The sequence below is a fragment of the Akebia trifoliata genome, chromosome 8 (genome assembly GCF_017979445.1).
Source record: "Akebia trifoliata isolate Shusen 1 chromosome 8, ASM1797944v1, whole genome shotgun sequence".
NCBI lineage: Eukaryota > Viridiplantae > Streptophyta > Magnoliopsida > Ranunculales > Lardizabalaceae > Akebia > Akebia trifoliata.
The window spans coordinates 48,125,883-48,152,100 of NC_141382.1; the positions used below are offsets into that span (position 1 = coordinate 48,125,883).

The following is a 26,218-nucleotide window of genomic DNA, read 5'->3' on the forward strand; positions in this document are numbered from 1 at the left end:
GTTCCTACTCTCTTTCTAATTCCGGTAACCGTAGGTTCTAAATTTGTGGTTTTATTCCGAGTATCTCCTTATTTACGAAAAATTCATGAATTTTTTTATATTTATTTTTAATAAAAGTAATATTCACTTAATTATTAAAAAAGTTGTGACATGTAACACAAGTCGACTTTGAAACGGTCATACTTCAAAATTTTGGAGGAATCCACATTTTTACGTGATAAATATATCATTTATTTATTAAAAAAATAATAACATAACACTCTATATTTATTTCATATTACACTTTAATTTTTCAAATTGATGATTTGTTCTTTGATTTTGGTTTTCTTTTAAAAATCAATGGAACAATAATCTTAATGTCTTAATTATCACTACCATCGTTATTAACATCACCATCACTATCATATGGACGAATTTTTTATTTTTGAATTTTGAAATGAAACGGATAATACACATATGAAGCATAAACCACATCTTTTCCATTTATCGAAGTTTTGCAATCAAAAATTGAATAGAATTCGAATTTTTCACAAATCGAATTTTTGTTGTATTTTGAATAGCTAACAAGGGTACTCCACCTTAACATTGAAAGAGGATGGTTTACACACCCCCTTCAGCTTTTGATAACTGTTTGAGATACCCTTGTGTTTCTAAATTGATATCGAAATTCCCTTGATCATGGTCTTACATGACATAATAACATAAAATGACCAAAACAATCATCTTCAACCTCATAAAAAAAAACTTGATACCCCCCCCCCCATAAGTACATTGTCTCCTAGCCTCCATTTTTATTTTGACAAAATCGTCTAGGGTTTATTCATCTTATTCTCGTTGATTTAGAAGGTAATATAATACAAAGATCGTGTAATTAATCAAATTAAATGAAAACAAGTGGTATCACCAAAACCAAGTTGAAAAGCTTGAAAAATTGAAGATTTTTGACAAAATATTGGACACTAATACTTCCATTATTTTTTGTTGGTCTCTTATAGAAGACAATGATGGTGAGGTTTGTCATTAACTTATAAGGTTTAAACATGTTTTTTGTGAGTAAACTTGACAAAGCTTGAAACCATAGCTTCCTTTACTAAAGATAGAACTTTAACCATCCTTTTAAATGGGATTCTTAAGTAGGTCTTAAACATGTATTCTAAGCAATAACTTAAATTTTAACATGTAAATATGGTTAGCTGACGATAATTCTTGATCTAATGTATAAATCCAATCTATAACATGATTTTTAAACTCGTCCAAGACCGAGACGTATCGCCCGAATTAACTCGGTATCAGAGGTGAACGAGACCAACTCACAATGAGTCATGAGACGACCGCGTATCGTGAGTTATGCGAGTCGTCTCGGATGATATTTTCGCAAAACTCGTCCGAGACGAACGAGATATCCGAGACAGTATAGTTTTTTCATTAACTCGCGAGACAACGAGTTGACTCAGACGAGATTTTCAAAATCTCGTCCGAGTTAACCGAGTTAATCGAATTTAGATTTTCAAAACTAAATGCAAAGTTTATATTTAGGTGCAAATGGATACGGATGGAAAATTATAAATGGTTCGGTTTTGGATCAATTCTGTTTTTTAATAAATATCTAAAGGACCAATATCCTTAATCATTTTGCCCTTGATGGGTTGGGTTTGATCCAATCCATTGGCAATCTTAGCGGAATGACTTCCGATTCAATTAGAAATCTGAACCAAAAATCATATTGGATTGGTTTATGGGTAAATCATATCCAAATCCAATAATAGATGTGGATTGTGGATCAGTTTTATTGAAATTCGGTAGGAGAATCCAATTGGACCACCCTTTTTCTGATTTTAAAAACAATAACAATTCTGAAGGGACCTCACATAAACAGATCTAGTCATAAAAGTGTCATAGATAAATAAATAAATAAAAGGCATCTATGGCTCCTATCCACTTTCATGTCAAGATTGGGAAATGTTCAGCAACAAACATTTTGGCAAAACATTTTTTCAAAACATGGGTTAGAGGTTTTGGAATGGGCTGATTTTTAGTGAGGATGATCTCTACGGTGAGGAGATCATCATCACCAAAAATCAGCCCATTCCAAAACTTCTAACCCCATCAAAAATCGTTTACAAAAAATGGACGGTCCACGATTTTTCAACTTGTAAACTGAGGCTAGAAGTTGTGGAATGGGCTGATTTTTGGTGAGGATGATCTCCTCACCGTAGAGATCATCATCACCAAAAATTAGCCCATTCCAAGACCTCTAACCCATGTTTTGAAAAAAAAATTGCCAAAATGTTTGTTGCTGAACGGGACCCGTCAAGATTTGTGATATGAGGTCCAATCTTGAAGTCACTCTAGCACGACTCCAAAAACAATGCAAACACAACATAGGAAAAGATGAAGCATTTTTCAAATTTAACATTAAAAACTTGAGAAGGGATAACTATGGGTGTGTTAATATGAAAAAGATAAGTTATTTTTTCCCATTTTTTTATTTTATAATTTTTGGGGGGTTCATTTTTTTTTATAGGAATCCATTTTGAATTTTTCCTGAATTTTTCAGAATTTTTAAATGGTTAAAAACCATTATTTCAATGTTGAACGAGACGAGACGTATCATCCGAGTCAACTCGGTATCAGAGGTGAACGAGACGAGACGAAATACCGAGTTTAAAAACCATGATCTATAAATCCACATTAAAAAAAATAATAATAAAAAAATCAACCCATATTAAAAGATAATGAAAAAAGTAAGTTTATTAGACATATCTTGGAAGTTATTGGTGGTGACATACCCACTTAATTGTGGTCCTCTCAGTGAGACTAATAAATTGATCCAAATGTCCTCATCTTCAACTATTAAATAAAAAAGCCTGAATTTTTCTTTCCAAAAGTCATTGTCATTTGTTAATCTCCAATATACATAATTTTTAGTCAATTCCATCTCACCTTCAACACACCCTCTTCAATTTTTCAGAGATAATTTTTATTTATTTATTTATTTATAACAAGGGTGATTGAACTTACGTCTGACAAAGGGGACCAGATGAGCCAGGACCAGAATCAAGGCATATGGGACTCTGAGGAAATATTGCTCATACCAGGTATCAAATACACAACCTACAGACTCTCATTGATTCTAATTTTAAATATTAAAGGCGATAGAATTTTAAGATTGAAGGCGAAGATAATATTTTACCCCAATGATGAAGGTTAAGGAGATAGAATTTCAAGATTGAAAGTAGGGCAAAAGCTTTTATCCTAATAATGAATTTAAATCATTTTCTATTAATTTCTTAAAGAAGAAGATAGTTAAAATGTGTGTCATCATTTTGAAAACATACAAGGGTTTCTCAAATATTCACCAAAACTTCAAGGAGTAATATCTAAATCATCAAAAAAAAAAAGAAAATGGTGAGGAGTTTGGCAGGTTGGACTCATCAAAATGTAGTAATGATAGAAGGGCATTTTCGTCATCAAGATACATGGTATAATGGTAATTGTGACACCATCTTACTCTCCACCTACATCACCCAAACACCAATTGAGGTACAAAGCAACAACTGCAACACATCAGAAAAACTGCAGCCATTTATCTCCTACTTTTCCATCCATTCTCTTCATCTCTCTCTCTCTCTCTCACAACCAAACATCAAGACAGAAAGAAACAGAGAAATAACACAAACACCCCTCAAAGAGTCCACACAACACAACCTATCTTTCTTTCTTTTTCTCTCTCAGTTGGAATGGCCCAACTGGACCAAAATTTATGTAGAAGAAAAACAAAAAAGAAACTAAGGAAAGATAGAGAGAAGGAAAGATGTCTTCAAATTTCTTCCAATCAAACCAACTCCCTCTTAAAAATCATTTTCCCAGAAATACCCCTCTGCAACCTCCCAAAAAAAAAAAAAAAACTTCTTTTTCTCCCCTTCTCCATCTCTAACTCTAACTCGCTTAGTCTTCAATTTTTTTTTTTTTCCGATTTATATGGGATTTTCGGGTTTTTTGGGTCAGATAGTTTTAGAGAAACCGGGAAAGAGAGAAGCGGAAGTTTCCTGTTCCTACTCTCTCTCTCTCTAACTTTTATTTTGTTATATCCTTGATCTCTCTTTCCTTCTTTGAGATCTAGGGTTTTTGTTTTTGAGATTTTCGATTTGAGATTCGATCGATGTCGAAGATGATGGAAAGGATTCCTATGGATTCTACTCCTACTTACGCCTTTGATGAGTACGCTCGAACGGGATTCAAACATCAAAGTCTCTTGCAGGATTACAAGGAGTTACAGAAGGTAAGATTTAGGGTTTTTTCTTTGATATTTTTTGTGGGTTTTCTATCATCTTGATGTTGAATCTTGGGTTTCTTTTAGATTTGAAAGAAAGCCCCTTCTGGGGTATTTCGATTTGAGCTTTTCTTCTTTTTTTCTTTCATGGATTGCGCCGGTTGTTTGAAATTCTAGGTTTTTTTTTTTTTGTTGTTGGGGGGTTTTGATCTATAGTTCAATCAATCATATAAAAATACAAATATTTACTTATTAGTCTTTTATTTGATAGGAAAACAAGGCGATGAAGAAGAAATTACAGAAATCAAACCAGAGGAAACTCACCCTCTTGGCTGAAGTTAGGTTCGTTCTCCGTTTCTTTAATTTCTGATAGAATTGAACCGAATATTTACCTATCAAAAGAAAAAAAAAATCGATAGAATTGCAGATTTTCTTTCGGGATCAGAAAAAAAAAATTTCAATTCTGATCTTATTTTTTGCCCTAATTTCAGTTTCTTGAGGCGAAGATACGAATACTTGATGAATCTTCAATCTCCAAAAACCTCGTTGGATCTAGATCTAACTCGAGCCCACGCACCAGAAACTCATAAAGAAGCTGTCTTCATCGAGAGAAGTTACGGCGAAAGAGATGCTGCTTTGCCAAACCCTTCTCCAATCCTGGACTTGAACCAGATTTCGGTAATCAATTTATCTCTTAATTGAATTAAAATCTCTAAATTATCACAAATTTGTTCTTTGATTTGATAGGTTTGATTTATTTTTCATTGCAGAATGGAGAAGAAGAAGAAGAAGAATCAGGAGAAATTCGGATTGCTCCAGAACCATCAAGGGAGAAGAATTCAAAGAAATTGTTTACTAGCCGAGGCAAAAAACATCCTCGGCCACCACTACCACCACGGCCACCATTACCACCACGGCCACCTAGCAACCAGAAATTGTTGGTTTGTAGAGATAATGGAAAAGGGTCGAATAAATCGGTGAAAAGGAAGATTTCATGGCAAGACTCAATGGCTTTGAGGGTTTGAATCTTTCTTCTATAGTTTTCAATAGAAGAGACATATCTCTGTATGTTACAATGGTGATTTATCATTCTTCTTTGATCCTACATGTTTTTTTTTTTCTTGTATATTTTTCTATACATGAATTTTGTGCAAGATCACAATACTCAATTAAGGAGTAAGTTAGTGTCAATTATACCTTCTAATTTTTCTTATATATTATTTTTGGGAGGTGCTTAGGTTTAACTATAATGGTGGTTATAGTCTTTTTTGTGTGTGTGGAGAAATAACATGTTTTTAAGTTCTATACTTGAAAATGTGGAAGAGAAATCCTTGTTATCTTTTTAATTTGCTCTTGTGCAACAAAGGGTGGTCACAACTCTTTGATAATTGGAATATGGAGTTAAGGTTCTAAAAGATAGAGAGGAAGAAAATAAAAAAGAATGTCAATTGAACACACCAAAGTTTACAGAATTCATGGTGTTTGTTAGGATTGAATGCTAGAACAAGATTTGTTCATGAACAACAAATCTTTTAGATAAGACTTTGACAATGATGAATTTAGTTCAAGATCATTGATATGTTGTCCCGGAATGATGAATGTCATTTTACCATGATGTTGTCAACTATTTTTTCACTATATAAATTGTTATTTGGTCATCTTTGTTTTAGGTGTTTCAGCTATGACACTAACCTCTTTCATCTTTCTCTTTTAGATTTTGAATTGCACCAAAGCACACTCCTAAATTGGTGATGCCATTAGTCTTGAATGATAATGTAATTTATAGGCCTAACCTGCTTTGGGCTTTGGATAAATTTTTAATATGCCGGGTTGGTTCAGTCGGTCGTATAGATCTTGCTTGACGACCCATTGAAGGGGGATTTATGGTTCAATCAAAGTATTGTTTTTCTCTCCATTTTGGAGCTAAGTGGAATCATGATTTACAGTTTTGCACTGTTTTGGAATATGTCAGAATATCTTAAAATATTTTGGCCAAGACAGTATTGGATTTTCTCTTAATCAAACTATCCTGGTTTGTCTCAACTCTTATCTTATTCATTCATTCCCAGTTAGAATTTAATGAGCTGATTTTTGGTGAGGATGATCTCTTCACCGTAGAGATCATCCTCACAAAAAATCAGCCTATTCCTAAACTTGTAATCCCATCAAAAATAATTTACAAAGAATGCATGGCACCATGTGTTATAAGGGGCTGCTGAACCGTTCCCATATATATATATTAATCGTAATAGAAATGATTATGTTAGAGTTGTGGTGATTCGATGAAAAGCAGCTATGGTTCTATTCACTTTCATGCCATGAAGTGTGATGTGAGGTTCCTGCTTGAAGTCACTCCAACATTATTCATTATGTTAAGATAGATAAGTAATGCATTTAAAAAAGATAAAATTAGTAGCGAACGAATTTACTAAAATGCAGAAATTTTAATGAGATAAATTAATAGAAAGTTGATTGTGTGGTTTGTAAATGTTTAACAGAAGCCGATTAAAGTCTCCAGTTAGAGCAACTCCAATGCATTAGGGCTTGGGTTCTTTATCTTCTTGCAATTGTCAATTTACAGATTCAGTGCCCTCCGAACGCACTTGGGGTTCTGATTTGTTAGTTTGAAATATTTTGGAAAGAGAAACCGGGAAGCAGAAGAAAGAGTCTGTTGGCGATAATAAATGATGACAGTTGTAAAATATTTTAGTGTAGCTGAATTTGTGAAGAGTCATTTTGCCTTACATTATTTGGAGTGTGAACTAGGTCAGACTGCTCTCACAATAAAATACTTAATAGATGTGTTTATTTGCGTTGGAGTTGCTCTTAGAAGGCTTTAAAATAATGAGAAGATGGAAGAGAAGGTGAATTGAGACTTCCACAATGAGTCGATATTATTGTAGGAATGGTTGTATTATTTAAATGAGCGAAGCCTCCTAAGTGGGCTTCTATGATCAAAGTGGACACATACACATCTCATCATCTTTCATGTACAAATACTTGGACTAGATTATACACACATACACATCTCATCATCTTTCATGTACAAATACTTGGACTAGATTATACATACATACACTTTGAGGACGGTGGAGATATCTCATTAGATATAAGGGTTGATGTGGGATGAGTAGTCACGGATACCTGCCCCTTCCCATCCCATCCATTCTTCCCACATTTCCCAATCAGGCTCACACATTCCACTAATCGGCTCATCACCATCGTCTTTGTAGCTATGATCGTATGGCTCGTACGAGTCCAAAGTTTTAGTTTCTCCCCTCAAATTGCTCATCACAATCTGCATTGTATCCAAAACATCAACTAATTAACAATTGTGACACAGGTAAACAACTGAGATGGGATGATACTCCCTAGAGATTATCGACAGAAGTTCATCTCTAGAAACTTGATTATATAATAATAGGATGGTGCAGTTTGGGATGTAATCATATTAATGGTGTGGTAATATCACAGGCAGCCTCAAACAATTAAAAGTTAAAAGTTAGATAGAGAGTTCTGTTAACATACATCGTAAGCTTCGTTTATACGGTGAAATTGGACCCCACAATTGCTTCCTTTGCATACATCAGGGTGATACTGAAATAGATCAAAGTCCAAAATAATAAATATTAATCACATAATCCATGAATTATAAGAACAACATTTAAGATAAAAACAAGAATCTGAAAATAGGCCTGGCAGGAATTAAAATTGCCACACCAACTGTGTGCAATTCTTTGGTAATTTACAAACGGATTGGTGTGGCATTAGTAAAAGTTGGTGTGGCAACACTAGCTTTCTTTATGTAATTAATGTCAGAGAAATTACTAAAATTTAAAGAAAAATTTGAAAAACTGTACCATTAAGAAAATTAAACCTCATTTAACACCCCTATTTGCAACAAATCCCTCGAAACAACTACCAAATATAAGATCATATATTAGTAATTTAAGAACAACTCAACGCACCTGCAAAGCAAGCTGTCTAAAAGCTTTCTTAACCTCAGTTTGTGAAGCACCAGGTTTGATTCTAAGCGTTCTGTATCCTTCACTTAGTCTATTTGAAGAATAAGAAGAAGAACAAACCCACTTGACCTTCTTATTCTTGAAACAAACGCTTTGAATCCATGATCCACCATTAACCATCCCAACAGTAATCACCATTGTTACTCAAACACAAAAAATTTAACTAAAAATGTACCAAAAATATATAATATCTCTCCCTATTGTAGGGTCTATGATATATATATATATATAATAAGAGAGAACTAGAAGAACGGATAGAAGATAGATTGGTTTCTAAAAGAAAAAAAAAAAAATGGAACTATTTGAAACAGATCAATTGAGACGGTAAGGTGAGAGGGACATGGTTTATGATCTTTTTATATGGAGAATGGTGGGACCCACTTTTCTTTGTATATTTTTTTATTTTGATTTATAATAATTGAGAGGGAAAAGGAGTGGAAGGATAGATGTGGGTGAGATGGAAGGTCCTTATCCTATACGGTAGGTAGTATTAAAGGATTGTAGACTGTATTGTTGTTAGGAGAAATTATTATTAAAATTAATTTGCTTAAATTAATGAATCAGACACGTTTTAATTTTTATATTTAATTATGGATTGGGATCTGTTGACTCATGGAGATGAAGATGAACTCACATGTTCACACCCAATGTGTTCAAATCCACAATATGGATTTGAGTTTTAAATGTGAAATCCATTGGTCAAGATTTATGAGATACATCTTTTATTCTAATTGTTGGATTTAACATTTAAATGATCAGGATTGTGTGTGAACATATAAAATCCATTTCCTTGAGTTCTTAAATCTTGGTTTGTTAGTTTTAAAATTTTTATTTTAGTTGACTTTATTCAATTTGTAATATATATATTTTTTATATATATTTATAAAATGATTATTTAATGCATTGTTGTTGGGAAGACAATTTGATGAATTCAAACCTTGAGGGATTGACTTTTCAGAGCAATAAGCGATTAATGCCTGTAGGTCATGAGTTCGATACCCAACACGAGCATTAATTTCTCAAGGGCCATCCGCGAGCACACACCCTCACTTACTTGGTACGTGTGATGTGTCTGCATTGCACGTGTCCCGGGACTAGTCCTTGGATAAGACCTGGTTTATGGATTGGACAAAACCCAAATATAGGTTTGGTCCATTGTTTACAGGGGATACCTAGATATCAAAAAATAAAAAAAAAATCTTGATAATCTCTCTCCCCCACATGGCATACTCAAAACATTCTCCGTGACAAGTGTTAGCACCATAAACTTCAAAGATATGATATTTACCCAACAAACCTAACTGTTGCATTTTTATTACAAAAATTCTCTTGGAGTTTTAACAACTCCAAACCTTGCTTTATGAAGTTGGTTACCCACCAAACCTTATTTTGTCAAGTTTGTCGCCTAGTAAACCTTAGAAAGGGGATCCATGTCATAAAATTCAAATTGATAGGCTAATTTGTTACTTAACATACCTTGGAGTGGATCGTAATTACATTAATCAGTGGCATCCAAAAACATGATCTGATGCTACAGGACAATATTCTAAGAACTTTGAAAATAGAAATTTGAAAAAAGAGTTAATTTTCACTATTGAATTTTAATTTAAAATTTGAGAGTTCGTTAGCCATTAACTTTAAAGACCTTTGAAGCTCAAAAAATAACTTTTTATTTTTATTTTTTTCCCTTTGAATATTGATTTTCTCATGAAATCTAGAAGATCGTGGTGTTCGATTACCAATTTGATAATCTATGTGGTTTCAAAGACCAAGTTAGTCATCCTAGCCTAATTCATGAAGGCATGATAAAGTAAGGGAGTTTTTGTAATAAAATTGTAACACATAAGTCTGCCCCTGTAAATCTCTCTAATCTTTATGCCTCACGATACACAACTGCACATTCCCACAAATCTGTGCAGTTGTGTATCCCGATGAAAGAAAATCTATGGTTTCAGCACATGCCACGTGGGGGTGCCAAATTATCCTTAGTAAAAAGATGTTGTGTCACCATTTTGATAAAAATAAATAAGCACAAAATTAGATGTAAATTTATGTCCCTCATTGAGTTGAATCAATGAATATGGATTCATAGGAAGGGTAAATAAGTAAATAGCAATGTGATCATATGATAAATAACCATTCTTACAAAATAAGTACGAAATAGAATTGGTAAAAATTAACAGAAAATGACCAAAATGCCTCCGTCTTCAATCTCTAGCAAAAAATTCTTGATTTTTCATCTAAAATATATACTCTTCAAACCTAGGAGTAAATTATTTATAATTCATTTATCAACCTTGTTTTCAATCCATTGTCTCCAGCCTCTTAATGAAAATCCTTGATTTTTCTATCCAAACAATCCATCGTTTTACTTCCTTACGAACAAAATCCCGTCTTATAATTTGTTTGAAGGTTGAATGAGATGGCCTCTTATTATTGAAGATTAGGATAAAAATGATTACTTAACTAATTAAATATTAAAGATGAATAGTTTTGAGAAGAAAAAAAAAGAGTTTTTGACGGGAAGTTGAACACGAGAACATTTTCTATTCATTTGAAAATCACAAAAAGTACCTCAAATATTTACCAAAAGATGGAGGCGCATGTCTAAATCACTCTATAAATTATAACACATGTGTTATGGTGGGTTGTGGGGAATGTTCAATCCTCTCTGACTTAAATTATATTTGAAAAAAAAAAGTTTACAAAGTGACATACTTGCCAAGTATTAATTCATGATTTTTTTATTGAATGATGATTTTTTGACGTCCCCATCACAGAGCCGTAGATCATTTGCATCGGGATATGTAAAATCATAAATCCTTTTCTTGTGTATTCCAAGGCAAATGATTTACGGTTCTATGATAGGGGCATAGTCGGTGAGTGGGGGAGGGGATGTAGGTTGGATTATTAAGATTCTTTCTAATTTTATCTTCTTTTTTTAAAATAGTTAATGACATTGCTTAAATATAACGCAGTTTTGAGAGAGATTTGTAAATTATATGGATAGATATTGTCATATTATTGTTCTAAAGAGAAGAAAGGGAGTTATTTTAAGAATAATGATGAATGCACGCCGTTGGGTACGCGGCTAACATGGCCAGGCCATAGAATCGCACATCTTTTTCTTGTGTATCCCGATGAAAAAGATCTATAGTTCTATGCCCTTACCATGTCAGCCATGTACTAAAATCCTCTCAAGCCCAAATCCATTTGCCTTACCAAGCCCAAAAACACCATGGATTAAAGGCATCTTTTTTTATACACCCATTTTATCAGTCCATCATGAAATCCATTTTAAAGACTTTGGTCCAAGTCCAGCCCACTTTTCAAACCTAATTTCATTTATAATGTTCAGCCCATATACTGATCTTATCATATTGAACTTTTCATTCCCTTTTACTTGACATAACTCCAATGCATCCAAATATTTTTCCAAAAAAAAAATTGCTTAAAGCATCACCGGCCAAAGAGGCCCTTAATCCGTAGTGATCAAGCTCTTTTTTAGCCCAAAGAGCCCATGAATCCATAGTGATCAAGCTCCCTACTTATGGGACATATTTAAAAACATATATAAAAACAATGGTTTTTCAAAATATGGGTTAGAGGTTTTGGATTGAGCTGATTTTTTGTGAGGATGGTCACTATGATGAGAAGATCATCCTCATAAAAAATTAGCTCAATCTTAAACTTCTAAATTATTCAAAAGTGATTTATAAATTATTGACAAAAATTGATAAAAAATCAACTGTTCACATTCTAAATCACTTTTAATGGGGTTAGAAGTTTCAAATTGGACTGATTTTTTTTTTCGGATGATCTTCCCATCATAGAGAACATCCTAAAAAAAATCAGCTCAATCTGAAACTTCTAACCCATATTTAGAAAATTTATTAATGTTACATTATTTTTACGTATGTTTTTTCATGTCTCTTGATCTGTTTCCATATATATATTAAATTTCATATAATTTTGTCTTCTACAATCTTGTGGCATGAGATCATGTTTGTGGATGCCATAAGGTGAGCTCGATGGACTTTTCTAAATATTTGCTACTACCCATGGATGAAGAAGCTCTACCATGGCTCGTCAAAGATTTTGCAACGTGCCCTCCTACACATCTTGTGAAGGTCACAATCTTTTGTAATCCCCCATTAGAGTCGTGATAATAGGTGGTATATTCAATCGACTCCATGACGTGGACAAGTTTGAGAATCGTAGATCTGTACGTCTAGAGATACACGATTCCCTCGGGATATTTTTTATGGGAAAGTGCAATCATGTATCCCAAGACTTATAGATCTACTGTACCCGAACTTGTCACGTTATAGAGTAGGTTGAGTATGCCACCTAGTGAGTCATATTATCAGGACTCTTATGTTTTTTCACATCCAAGGATTTATTTGATAAAGGAGAGAGAGACAGAGATATTTTATACGTGGTTCAATTCATGCCATCACCAAACATTCCTAATCACATTGAAAACAATTGGTGTGCTATAGTAAAATGCTGATGTGCCAATATAAATTCACCATATTTATTTAACGGCCTCACCATCTTTTTCTACTCAAAACATAAAAAATCAGTCTTCAAGGCTCACACTCTCCCTTTTGTTCTCTTCATCTTCAAGAAACACAACAAAAAAAAAATGTCTTTTGTTACAGCAAAGAAGATGATAGTGAGAGTAGAGGAATCTAGTATGATCCGTCCTTCTCTAGAGACACCAAAACAGGTCTTGTGGACCTCAACATCGAACCTACATGCCAAGTGTGTATTTCTACAAATCCAATGGTTCAGATTGTTTCTTCGATGCTGACGTGTTAAAGGATGCATTAAGCAAGGTCCTTGTACCGTTTTATCCGGTTGCCGGTAGACTCAAGCAGAGGGATGAAGATGGTAGGATGGAGATAGTGTGCAATGGTGAGGGTGTTCTCTTTGTTGAGGCCTACACTGACTCGTATCTCGATGATCTTGGTGATTTTGCTCCAACTCAGGAACTCAGTAACCTCATTCCAAAAGTTGATAACTCATTGGATATCTCTTCTCATCCTATCGCACTGCTTCAAGTGAGTCGAGTTGTGAGGAGAGTGGTTATAACCTGACGCTTTTTGTATGCTACCTTACGTGGCAATGCATAGAAGCATAGATCTTTTACTTGTGATACACAGGAAAGCGATCTATGGTTGGATTGCACTGCCATATCATATCAGAGAACGTACAAAGAGTGTCAAGTTAGTAAATTACGGTGTTTAAGCTGTTAAATGGATAGATAACTGCCACGTTTTCAGTTAAAAAATAGGGATTTTTTTTCGAACTTCAAACGATAGAGTATCATGGTCCCAAAAACCATTGATTTCTTTGAGATCTGTCTAATCAATCAAGATTATCCTCTCATCTTAGCCATTGGTTTGATGGAGATCAAATGTAGTTTGAGGCTCTCCATCAAGTGACGGCTGGGATGGTAGGGATTTCAAATAAAAATGTATCACTAGGAAATCATGTAAGTAATCCCAATAAGGTCTTCTTTAATTTCTAGAATGAAGAGCTCATTCATGATAGTAGTTTGTTTGGTAGTTCTGGACCTTCTCGTTTTTGTCCCTGATTTTTTATTTGCTTGACGATCAACAGTAAAATAAGATCTGAAAGATAGCAAGTTAGCTGCTTACTGGGTCAGCTCAATTTTTTGAACACACACATATATATATGGATTAGGATCCGTGGGAAATGTTCATCAACAAACATTTTGGCAAAACATGGGTTAGACGTTTTGGAATGGGCTGATTTTTGGTGAGAATGATCTCTACGGTGAGGAGATCATCATCACCAAAAATCAGTCCATTCCAAAACTTCTAACCCCATTAAAAATGATTTACAAAAAATTGATGGTCCATGATTTTTCAACTTGTAAACTGGGGTTAGAAGTTTTGGAATGAGCTGATTTTTGAGATCATCCTCACCAAAAATCAACTCATTCCAAAACCTCTAACCCATGTTTTGAAAAATATTTTGCCAAAATGTTTGTTGCTGAACGGGACCCAGGATCCGTATACACATAAAGCTACAACGCGTTTTGTCTTATATGGGCAAAAATGTTTGGAATGGGCTGATTTTTTGGGAGGATGATCTCTATCGTGAGGAGATCATCCTTGCCAAAAATCAGCCTATTATGAAACTTCTAGCCCCATGTTCACAAGTTAAAAAATTTTAGACCGTCCTATATTTGTAAATCAATTTTGATGGGATTAGAAGTTTTGGAATGAGATGATTTTTTGCAAGGATGCTCCCCTCACCATAGAGACCATCCTCACAAAAAATCAGCCTATTTCAAACTTTTTTAACTATATAAGACAAAAATGTTGTAACTTTATGAGTAGCTTTATGTGTCTACGAACCCGACCCTTATATATAATATATATATATATATATATATAATATATATATATATGTTAATTTGTAAAAATCATATTAATATATATTTATTTACGAAAACTGGCAGTTCAACAGTCGGGTTTCAATGGAGTATATTTTGGGTACATGATTAAATTTAGGCTGAAAATCAAGATTGGACAGCCGATTTATTACTTTTCGATCATTTCTAAAAGATTATTATTCTTTTAATAATATATTATTTTTTAAAATAATTTTTTCTTTATTTTACCTTTTAGTCCAAAAAAGCTAATATTATGAAATTTGGCAACTTAAATTTTGGATCAAGGATCAACGATCCGATAAAGATCCAAATTGGTATCTCGTTAGGTGGTTATGATTCAATCCCAATCAATGATATGTGGATCAGACACAATTCTTATCGAATTGAAATTGGACCCCAAGTGAGATAGGCTAGCATTGCAACAGGTGAGATTTGTACATTAAGGGTGCACCCTTTGAACATTTTTTATTCTTTAAACCCTATTAGGATTGATTGTAATGCATTAAAAATAAAATTAATAAATCTAATTCCAGAAGCCCAAATCCATTTGCCTTACCAAGCCCAAAGACACCATGGATTTTATGGCATCTTTTTTAATACACCCATTTTATCAGTCCATCATGAAACCCATTTTAAAGAGTTTGGTCCAAGCCCAGCTCACTTTTCAAACCTAATTTCATTTATTATGTCCAGCCCATATACTGATCTTATCATATTGAACTTTTCATTCCCTTTTATTTGGCATAACTCCAATGCATCGAAATATTTTTCAAATAAAAAATAAAAAATTGCTTATGGATTTTATAGCTTAAAGCATCACCGGCCAAAGAACCCATGAATCCATAGTGATCAAGCTCCCTACTTATTTTGAACCTCTAAATCTTTAATCGGTCGAGTTCATTTTAGAGACTCTGAATCCTTCTTGATCAAGCTCATCATGCTGCCCAATCTCACATTTCCGTAAAATATAATGATAAAAGAAAATAAATAAATGTTTATTTTCTCTTTTTTACGTAACAAGTAAAATAGTCGTGCTTGCTTTGCAAGTGAACAATTAATGTTATGAAGATTACATTAATTTTTAATCCTACGAATAGCAATTATTTTTTGACTTATTAATAAGGGAGTGTTTGATTGTAGGAAAAATATTTACGGTGAATGATGTAAAGACAAATTCCTATACATTGTTTGAATACCTCATGGAAATTTTTTTCATCCACTTTCATTTAAATTGGGTGGTATAATTTTTATATTTTTAATAATAAAAAAAAAGTCTAGACTTACTAACATGGTTAGATTTCAAATCTTACAAAGGTTCCTTGAATTCACCTTGTGTAATCCAAAATCACGATTCCATGCCACGGGGATGTTGAGGACAAAATTCTATGAAATTTATTTATTTATAAAAAAAAAAATTTAGTTTTCACCATTAACTTTTAATTTTAAATATTGAAGTTTGGTGGGTGTTCAATAGCCGTCCATTTTCAATACCTTGGATCAAATTTTTTTTTTTTTTTTCCGGATCTGAATTTTTCTATGATATCTAGAGGGCTAATAACAGCTCTCCAAAATAACTAAGGCATGTTATGTTGATTGAGCTTCTAAAATAACTAAAGCATGTTAATTGAGCTGCTAAAATAAAGTGAAATACATTTTGATTAGATCCAATGGTGATAAAAGAAAATCAAATAATTAAAGCATCTGAATCGAGCTGATAAAATAATAATAATAATAAAGACATTTTGATCCGATTATTATATGGGGGTGGGTGACCATGACTTGATTCTTTAACAACAACAAAAAAAAAAAATCAAATAAAAGTATTGATAAATGTGAAAAGAATAAATGTTTGTATCATTTTCTCTAGTAAAATAAGAATATTGTTGAAGTAATCTCAAGGTTGTACCTCATAAGACACATCTTGAGCCAAGGATTTGAAAATGGACGATCGATCAGTGAACTTTCAAAACTAAAATTAAGAGTGAAATTTCATCTTTTTTTTAAAAAATTTCATATAATGTTGTCCTCTACAATCTTATGGAATCGGATCATGTTTGTGAATGCCACAAGGTGAGCTCAACGACCATTAGTAAGAGTTGAAATCTTACCGACTAGTCAAACTTTTCTAAATATTTGCTACTACCATGGTTGGAGAAGCTGTACCATGGCTCCTCAAAGATTTTGCAACTATCACTGTGCCCTCCTACACATCTTGAGAAGGCATTCTTTGGGGACCCCCATACTCTATCTACTCCATAACGTGGACAAGTTTGAGAATCATAAATCTATATATCTCGAGATACACAATTCCGTCGGGTTACATTTTTATGGGAAAGAGTAATCGTGTATCCCGAGACTTATAGATGTACGATATTCGAACTTGTCACGTCATAGAGTCTATTGAGTATGCCACCTGGTGAGTCATATTATCACGTCTCTTATTTTTTTCACACCGGACGATTCTTTCAATAAAGGAGAGAGAGACAGAGATATCTTATATGTGGTTCAATTCCCACCAACACCAAACATTCCTTATCACAGTGAAAACAATTGGTGTGCTATAGTAAAATGCTGATGTGTCAATATAAGTTCACCATATTTATTTAAAGGCTTCACCACCTTTTTCTACTCAAATATAAGAACTCAGCCTTCAAGGCTCACACTGTCTGTCTGTCTGTCTATCTATCTCACAGTCTTCAAGAAACACAAAAAAAAAAAAAAATTATGTCTTTTGTTACGGTAAAGAAGATGATAGTGAGAGTAGAGAAATCTAGTATGATCCGTCCTTCTCAAGAGACACCAAAACAGGTCTTGTGGACCTCAAACATCGACCAGTTGTTTAAAACCTACATGCCAAGTGTGTATTTCTACAAATCCAACGGTTCAGATTGTTTCTTCGATGCTGACATGTTAAAGGACGCATTAAGCAAGGTCCTTGTACCGTTTTATCCGGTTGCCGGTAGACTTAAACGGAGGGATGAAGATGGTAGGATGGAGATAGTGTGCAATGGTGAGGGTGCTCTCTTTGTCGAGGCCTACACTGACTCGTATCTCGATGATCTTGGTGATTTTGCTCCAACTCAGGAACTCAGTAAACTCGTTCCAAAAGTTGATGACTCATTGGATATCTCTTCTCATCCTATCGCCCTGCTTCAAGTGAGTCAAGTTGTGAGGAGAATGGTTATAACCTGACGCTTTTTGTATGGTCCCTTTACATGGCAGTGGATAGAAGCATAGATCTTTTTCTTTGCGATACACAAGGAAAGCGATCTATGGTTCGATTGCACTGCCATATCAGAGAACGTACAAAGAGTGACCGGTTAGTAAATTATGGAGTTTAAGCTGTTAAATCGATGGAAAACTGCCACGTTTTTTGTTAAAAAATAGGGATTTTTTTTTTCTAACTTCAAACGATGGAGTATCATGGTCCTAAAAATCATTGATTTCTTTGGGATCTGTCTAATCAATTAGGATTATCCTCCCATCTTAACTGTTGGTTTGATGGAGATCAAATGTAGTTTGAGGCTCTCCATCAAGTGACAGCTGGGATGCTAGGGATTTCAAATAAAAATGTATCACTGGGAAACAATATAAGTAAACCTAGTTAGGATTGTCAACGAATAGCTATTCGATCAGATAGTGCTATATCTGAATTCGAATCTAAAAAAAAAAAAAATCCGAATTTGAATTCGAATTCGAGAAGTATATCGGATATCCAATAATATTCGATTCGATAAGAAAATCTTACAAAATACTGTCATCCTCAATCAGTCCATCTGTAAATAATAAAAAAAAATTAAAAACAAATCGATTTTCCTTTTTTTTTCAACTCCAGAAATGGTAATCTTCCAAATATTTCAGTCTTAAAAATCAAATAACATGGGGTTTTGTTGTGTGTGTGTGTGTGTGTGAGATGACGTATCTTTGGATGCTCGTTGGCCGGAGAAAGCGGTGATTATGGAACTTGCATAGCCGATCGGAGAAGACGCTGGTTACCGAGCTTGCACAATTGAAACCACTTTGATGAAGACGTTGGTTTTTCTGCGTTTTAGTTGGGAGAAGATGAAGTTTTAAAGTTTAAGTTTTGTTGTATACATGAATATACAACATTATATATGTATAAAAAAAAAGTTTTGTTGTGTAACATAAATACATAATATACGTATTATATCGAAGCGGATATTATCGAATCGGATGTCGCAATATCCGAATTTGTATCCAAAACTCATTCGAATACTAAAATAACATCCGAATCCGATATCTGAAAATTTCGGATAATATCCAATTTTTCGGATTCGAATTCGAATTTCGACTATTCATTGACACCCCTAAACCCAGTAAGATCTGCTCTCATTTCCAAAATGATGAGCTCATTCATAATAGTAGTTTAGTAGTTCCAGATCTTCTCTTTTTGTCCCTAGCTTTGTTGGTTGCTCGGCAATCAACAGTAAAAGAGGTTCTGAAAGATAGCAAGTCAGTTGCTTATTTGATCAAGATCGTAGGGGTTTTCCTTTCCTGAGGTTCTAGCTAGTTTAGGTTTGTCTTTACCCTGTTGATCCTTCTAAACAGGAAAAAAAAAAAAAAGGTCAACTGCTTATCAGTAACCCCTTTCCAAGGTGTGTTTAACGCGTCAAGATGTCAACTCTGAAAATGAATCAAAGGCTTTAAAAATGAATGGTGAGAACTGATTTTGCTATCTTATCTACATAAGGTGGTCCTAATCATATAAAAAAAAAATTACTAAAGGAAACTTTGGAATAATTTAAAAACTATTTTAAAAACGTAAAAATCTCAACATTTTTAAAAGCAAATAAAATTACTTTGTACTTTTTAAAAATTAATTTTTCACAAAACAACTTTCTTTTATAGGTTTTTTTTTTTAAATTTCTACTTTGTATCAAAACAGAGCTACAAGGATGTTTGAAACGTGACACTTTTTTGTTGATTTAACATCTTAAAACGCGCATTCCTCCAAAAATGTTGGAGGCTGTGATTTTAACAAAAAAAAGAAAAAGGTTAATATTTATATAAGTTTTAGTATGTTTCCATCATTTCTATGAAAATTATATTGGTTTTAGAATATAATTGAAATACACACAATAACCTAATATGCAACTTATTTTGATATTTTCTAAATTGTTGGACTTCCCCAACTTTGAATGTGAGTAGGTAACATATTTCAAATGCGGTGGCGTTTCACTTGGTGTGGCAGTTCGTCACACGGTGGCTGACGGAGCCTCTGGGACTCACTTTGTCAACTCATGGTCCCAAATCGCACGAGGACTCGACATCAAGTTCCCGCCATTCATTTATCGGACATTGTTACATGCACGAGTGCCACCAACCCCAACATATCCCCATATCGAACATCATCCCCCACCATCAATGAAATTGTCACGTAAAACACCAAAGCCTCAAACTAGTCCGAGCAACACCGACATTGCTACATTCAAGATCACACGTGAACATATCAATATCCTCAAGGAAAAATGTAGAAAAGAATCCAACGGGATAACCTTCACCTCCTACAAGGTGTTGGCGGGGCACGTGTGGCGTTGTGTTTCCAAGGCACGCAATCTCCAAGATGATCAAGAGTTATATATGTCTATTGCGGTGGATGGTCGAACACGCCTACATCCTCCCCTCCCGCTCGGGTACTTGGGCAATGCCATTTTCCATATGACACCTAAGGCAACTTCAGGTGAACTCTTGTCGAATCAACTGGCTTACGCAGTGGAGAAAATAAACGAAACCTTGGACTTTGCAGATGATGATTATTTTAGATCTGCTCTAGATTACTTGGAGCTAGAACAAGATCTGTCGGTCCTTGTTCGAGGACCTCACTCGTTTAGGTGCCCGAATTTAGGGTTCACTAGCTGGGGTCGAATGCCAATACATGATGCAGATTTTGGGTGGGGGAGGCCGATATACATGGGGCCTGGAGCAATTCTATATGAGGGTCTAATATTTGTGATTCCAAGCCCAACAAATGATGGAAGCCTATCTTTGGTCGTTTCACTGCACTCTGATCACATGGAACTCTTCAAAGAATATCTCTACAACATGTAGTGAAGGTGATGATTCAACCAAATTGTGTTAGGAAAATAAGATATGTGCCATTTTTATTTTTGTTTTTCACTTTAATGATTGATGTTTCTAATTAATTAGGTTTGCTTTGTATGTGTTGGTTGATGTAATGGATTGCGTTGGGATCGATATGGCATCAGTTTGATAAGGATCAGATTAGACACATAATTGATCTAATATAAAAGACTAAAATTGGGATATTAGGTTCCAAATTCAATCTGATAGCAATAAGATCAAGTTTAGATCAGATCAAATGTAATAAGATATATAAAAAATATTATTAAAAAAAAAATGAAAGCCTAAGGAGTGCCACTCATTATCAGTTGGGCCAATCTTCATGAATGAGTAAACCCAAGAGGCCAAATGAAACATGTGTGCTAAGGAATCAAGGAAAACCTCCAAATTTAGGACATTCATAAAAGACAAAACATATAACCACATCAATGTAATCTAGTTTTAATCCTACCCAACATACTTAGTTTTCTTTCTAAAATCAAAACCAGTGATTGTTGTAATAACATCAGTATCCTATTTTACAAAACATTTTGAGATTGATTATCATTTTATTTGGAAGTATACGATTCTTAAAAGATTGACAATCTATTAAGTTAACATGTTTCAAGCTAGCTTTTACATGCAATCTCGAGGTCATGGAGGTTCAACTAGCGATGCATATTGGGTGGCCCGAACCGTGTCCGAACCAAAACTGGGTATTTTGGCTTTTGATGAAACTTGGAAATCAACTGATTTTGAAATTTTCGTCAGGTTTAATTTCGATTTTGACTTTGGGCCAAATTTTAGTCTGGGTTCAATCTGCTTTCCATTAGGTGAAACCGAACCCAAACTAAATAAATCAGTCTAGGCTTGGTTCAAGCTGGATTCGGATTCTGGTCCAATTTTGGGTCGGTTTTGGTTCAAATTTTGAATTCAAGTTAGGGCTGCAATTTGGGCGGGTTAAACGGAACTCAACCCGTGCTCAACCTGATTGATGGGCAAGCCTGGGTTGGGTTATGTGGAAAATGAGTTGAGCCTATGCTAGGAAATTTCAATCCGGATTGAATTCGAGACGAGGCTCTGGGCAACCTAACTCAATCAGAACTTAATGTTATATATATTTACATATAAATATTTTTATTTATTTTGTTACGATAATATTAGTTTTCTCTTCCTAAATATATTAGTAAAACTAATGGAAATAAAAAAATTATAGTATAAAAATGAGGTTGTATGCAAATTTATTTATTAGTGACCTTGTTTTTATATATCGTTTTCATTTTTTAAGATATAAAATAAAATTTATGTTTTTATCAAGATGAAATTAGATTTGCTCAATGAGCCCAATCCATCCAAAATTACCTTACTTGGGCTAACCCAAGTTCAACCCAATTTTAGAAGCACAATCTCGGGTTGAATTTGGATTAATGAGTTCTAACCCGATGGTCGAATTGAGTTGAGCTCGAGTTAAGGGTTCTACAACTTGGGTTTACCCTTCAACCCGCAGAGGTTGTAGTCCTAATTCAAATATGCATCCCTAACCCTAGGTTTAACTAAAACAAAAGACAAAAGATACCACATCAACTTTCGGTGATCAACATAAGAATTGGAGTGACATTAGCAAAAGTTGGTGTGACAATATAATCTCTCTATATAATTTCTTTGTCATAACACAGGAAGGACAGACATGATCTGACTCCACAAGTTCCAATAGATCTGTCTTTTGGAATGATTTGTTGGTTAACATGGTATCAAAACATTAAGTCACGGATTTGAATGTTTTCACGTGATGGGGAGTGTTGAGTGTATATTTTCCTCCACTTTCAAGTGTATCATACCTCAGTTAAGCAATGTAACTCTCTTATATTTGTAGTTCTCCCACTCTCCAACAAATCGGCTTTTTGGAGTAGTTGGTTGGTTAATAAGTTTTGAACCTATATCATGGAATCAATACTCACAGATTTTAACCAACTAAGAAAGCTGACATCTTCATCTGATATGGACTAGATGCATTAGGTGGTGGTATCAAATTTGGATCTTATATACTCTTATCAAATATCATATCCAATTTGGTCCAAAAGTTGAATATAGTCCATCACTCCAACTCTTATGGGATTGGTTCTAAGTTGAATTATTATTATAACTTATTCAAATCCAAAAAGTTATCTCATTGGATCAACATCAATCTAATTCTTCTCATATCGACACTGATTTAATCCAAATTTCTAGCAATCCTAATAGGATCTTAATAACGAGATTTCATTTTAGTATCTGATTTCCTTAGAATCCATCTAATCACCTTGGAAATGTTGTTGAAGATATGCACCTCTCTTTCTCTCTCTCTCTCTTAATTCCTCAGTTATTGTCTCCATCTCTTATCTTCTTTTCTTCTCTCGATTGTCTCTAGTTTGCATTTATTTAACATCGTCGTTGGAAAGAATGAATGTTGAAAGGAGAGAAAAATAATTTTACTTGTTTGTTAATCTTCATGCATTGATGATGATAGATTCTAGAAGAGAGGTTGTGAGAAATGTGATTAAGATATTTTAGATTATTAAAATCTCATTAAATACTTTAATAATCTAAAATGAATTCGCAGAATGTATTGTTTTGATTTTTGTGGACCTTACAACATAAAATGTTTTATTATTTGAAAATTCAACTCAAATCAACATATATATATATAATCAATTCCACCATCACGGCACATTTCTTATCACATTAAAAACAATTGGTGTGCTATAGTAAAATGCTGATGTGTCAATATAAGTTCACCATATTTATTTAAAGGCCTCACTACCTCTTTCTCTCAAACATACAAAATAAGTCTTCAAGGCTCACACTTTCCCTTTTGTTCTCTTCATCTTCAAAAAACACAACAAAAAAAAAAAAAAAAAAAGTCTTTCGTTGCAGCAAAGAAGATGATAGTGAGAGAAGAGGAATCTGGTATGATCCGTCCTTCAGAAGAGACACCAAAACAGGTCTTGTGGACCTCAAACATCGACCAATTGTTTATAACCTACATGCCAAGTGTGTATTTCTACAAACCCAACGGTTCAGATTGTTTCTTCAATGCTGACGTGTTAAAGGATGCATTAAGCAAGGTCCTTGTACCGTTTTATCCGATTGCCGGTAGACTTAAACGGAGGGATGAAGATGGTAGGATGGAGATAGTGTGCAATGGTGAGGGTGTTCTTTTTGTTGAGGCCTACACTGACTCGTATCTCTATGATCTTGGTGATTTTGCTCCAACTCAGGAACTCAGTAAACTCATTCCAAAAGTTGATGACTCATTGGATATCTCTTCTCATCCTATCGCCCTGCTTCAAGTGAGTCAAGTTGTGAGAAGAGTAGTGATAACCTAATGCTTTTTGTACGTTCCCTTACGTGGCAGTGCAAAGAAGCATAGATCTTTTTATATGCGATACACAAGGTAAGAGATCTGATAAGGTCCCAATAATATCATTTTGGGACCGTAATTTCACCGAGATTACCATCTATATGTAGACACCCGAATTTGAGCGGGTCCTCTACGCAAAAATGCCAAAATAGTGATAAAAGTTGCATCGGGCCCTCAAAGCCCAAGCCCCCCAAAAGTCTTCTCTCAATGATCCAAGCCTACTCCCAAACCCAACACTATGCTACCCAAGCCCAACAATTCTTCTTAAACCCATGAACCCCAAAACCATCTCTCTACCCCTAAGCCCAATCAAAGCCCAACTCACTACCCAAACCCAATCCAAACCATCATCATCACATCAAACCAATCACCAAGAGATGACACATGTCATCATCTCCTTCCACCTCCCTCATCTAATCAACCAATTCCATCACTTCCCTCCAAAAATCAACTCAACCCATAACCCTACCCTAACTTAACCTATTCCCCATCCCCTCATCATCAACCACCCACCTCACAACCCATACCGACATACCCTAACCTATTCCCCATTCTCTAACACTATCAACCACCCACATCACAACCCAATCTATCCATCACTTTCCCTTAAAAACTCCCATAAAATCCCTCAACCATACCTCCCATACTCTTCTCTCTAATCATCCAACCACCATCACCAATCAACTAATCGCTTCATCCCAACATTTGCCACATGTCATCATCCCTTCAATTCTCTCAAAATCAAACCAATCAGTACTCATCTCTCCAAATCAAACACCATACCTCTTCAACCATCTCAACACCCTTCTCCAAACAATTCTCTTACACCCATCAACCATCACTAATCTCACCCCACCAAACACTCTACCCAAATGGATTTGGGTAAGATCCAAACCATTTGGGTTAAAACACAACCCATTTCCCTCATTACAAAACTACCCTTATTTCCCTCTCAAATTGCATACCCTTCTTCTTTCAAACTCATGCCATTATCCCTTATTCTAATTCCCCACCCTATTATACCCTTAAAATAACCTCCCAACCTCTATAAAAACCCCTCCATTCTCCCCTCACCACAACTAATGAAAATTTGACAAAAAACCCTCTAAAAAATCACAACTCACCACAACTCTCTCTACTCTCAACACCTCACTCTCAATTCAACTCAATCTTCTACAACCTCAAGCAAGTCCAAGTCAACTCAAGGGAAGACATACTTGAAGATCAAGATTGGGACAAGGTGGGTTCAACAAAAGGAACACCCCCTCCACATCCCTTCCTCTACTTTCCCCTTTCCTACACACTTGCACATACCCCATGGGTTAAATCACCAAAGGGCCCCTTCTTCATAAGGGTGCCCTTAATGATTGAAACCTACATCGAAAGCCCCTCACACTTGAGGGCACACATCATCGATTTTCTTTCATTTTATTTTTTTTTTATTTCAAAAAAACCGAATCCGAGGTTACCACCTATGGTGGGTGGAGTAGGGTGCCTAACACCTTCCCTACTCCATAAATGGACCCCCTTACCTTGAATCAAGGTTGGACCATACACCTTATCTTACGAGAGTCAACAAAAAAATGGCAAAATGACATGATTTTTCAAAAATACAAATCCGGGTGACCATTCACACCCCTTTACCAATTTGAATGGTGGCGACTCCAAAACACCCCAAAGTGGAGGGATGTTTGAAGAATATTCGAAATCCCGTGTCCACAGTATAAATACTAGTTCCCTTAAAATAATAATAAATTTTATTAAATCCCAAATTAATGTGGCTAACAATAGTTTGTTACTAATTTCAGGTAAAAAGGGCACATTCGGAAACCAACAAAAGAAATAACAATTACTGTTACAACATGCGAGCAAAAAGGAAACATCCGGCAAAATCTCAAGGATTTTGGGTGCCACGTCAGCGCGCCGCGGTCATTTCGAGGAATTTGTCCTCGAGATTTTTACAGAAGCTTCGGTGGTTGTAACTGATTGGGCCATTCGAATCGAATTAT

The 26,218-nt window shown here is 34.7% G+C and overlaps 4 protein-coding genes and 1 pseudogene across 4 annotated transcripts in view; 4 read left to right on the forward strand and 1 right to left on the reverse strand.

Annotated features, from left to right (window-relative positions):
- The first annotated feature begins 3,531 nt into the window (after positions 1-3,531).
- Positions 3,532-5,477, forward strand: LOC147397375 (ribosomal RNA small subunit methyltransferase G). Its single transcript, XM_086452960.1, has 4 exons — positions 3,532-4,282; positions 4,545-4,615; positions 4,765-4,951; positions 5,044-5,477. Exons 1-4 carry the CDS (start codon positions 4,163-4,165, stop codon positions 5,296-5,298), a joined length of 633 nt encoding a protein of 210 aa, XP_086309086.1. The 5' UTR covers positions 3,532-4,162; the 3' UTR covers positions 5,299-5,477.
- A 1,701-nt stretch (positions 5,478-7,178) lies between these two features.
- LOC147397376 (chaperone protein dnaJ 8, chloroplastic-like) lies at positions 7,179-8,572 on the reverse strand. The gene is made up of 3 exons (XM_086452961.1): positions 8,242-8,572; positions 7,802-7,870; positions 7,179-7,571 (listed from the first exon to the last, which is right to left on the reverse strand). The coding sequence occupies exons 1-3, from the start codon at positions 8,434-8,436 to the stop codon at positions 7,377-7,379; spliced, it is 459 nt and encodes a 152-aa protein (XP_086309087.1). The 5' UTR covers positions 8,437-8,572; the 3' UTR covers positions 7,179-7,376.
- A 4,486-nt stretch (positions 8,573-13,058) lies between these two features.
- Positions 13,059-13,900, forward strand: LOC147397377 (shikimate O-hydroxycinnamoyltransferase pseudogene; annotated as a pseudogene).
- An 835-nt stretch (positions 13,901-14,735) lies between these two features.
- LOC147397378 (shikimate O-hydroxycinnamoyltransferase-like) lies at positions 14,736-20,942 on the forward strand. The gene is made up of 2 exons (XM_086452969.1): positions 14,736-17,884; positions 19,898-20,942. Exons 1-2 carry the CDS (start codon positions 17,453-17,455, stop codon positions 20,795-20,797), a joined length of 1,332 nt encoding a protein of 443 aa, XP_086309095.1. The 5' UTR covers positions 14,736-17,452; the 3' UTR covers positions 20,798-20,942.
- Positions 20,943-23,657: 2,715 nt separating this feature from the next.
- Positions 23,658-26,218, forward strand: part of LOC147397379 (shikimate O-hydroxycinnamoyltransferase-like) — a 4,915-nt gene continuing 2,354 nt past the window's right edge. Inside the window, exon 1 of the mRNA XM_086452970.1 lies at positions 23,658-24,138. Within this exon, the coding sequence (XP_086309096.1) occupies positions 23,731-24,138 (408 nt within the window). The 5' untranslated portion in view covers positions 23,658-23,730. The remainder of the gene's footprint in view (positions 24,139-26,218) is intronic.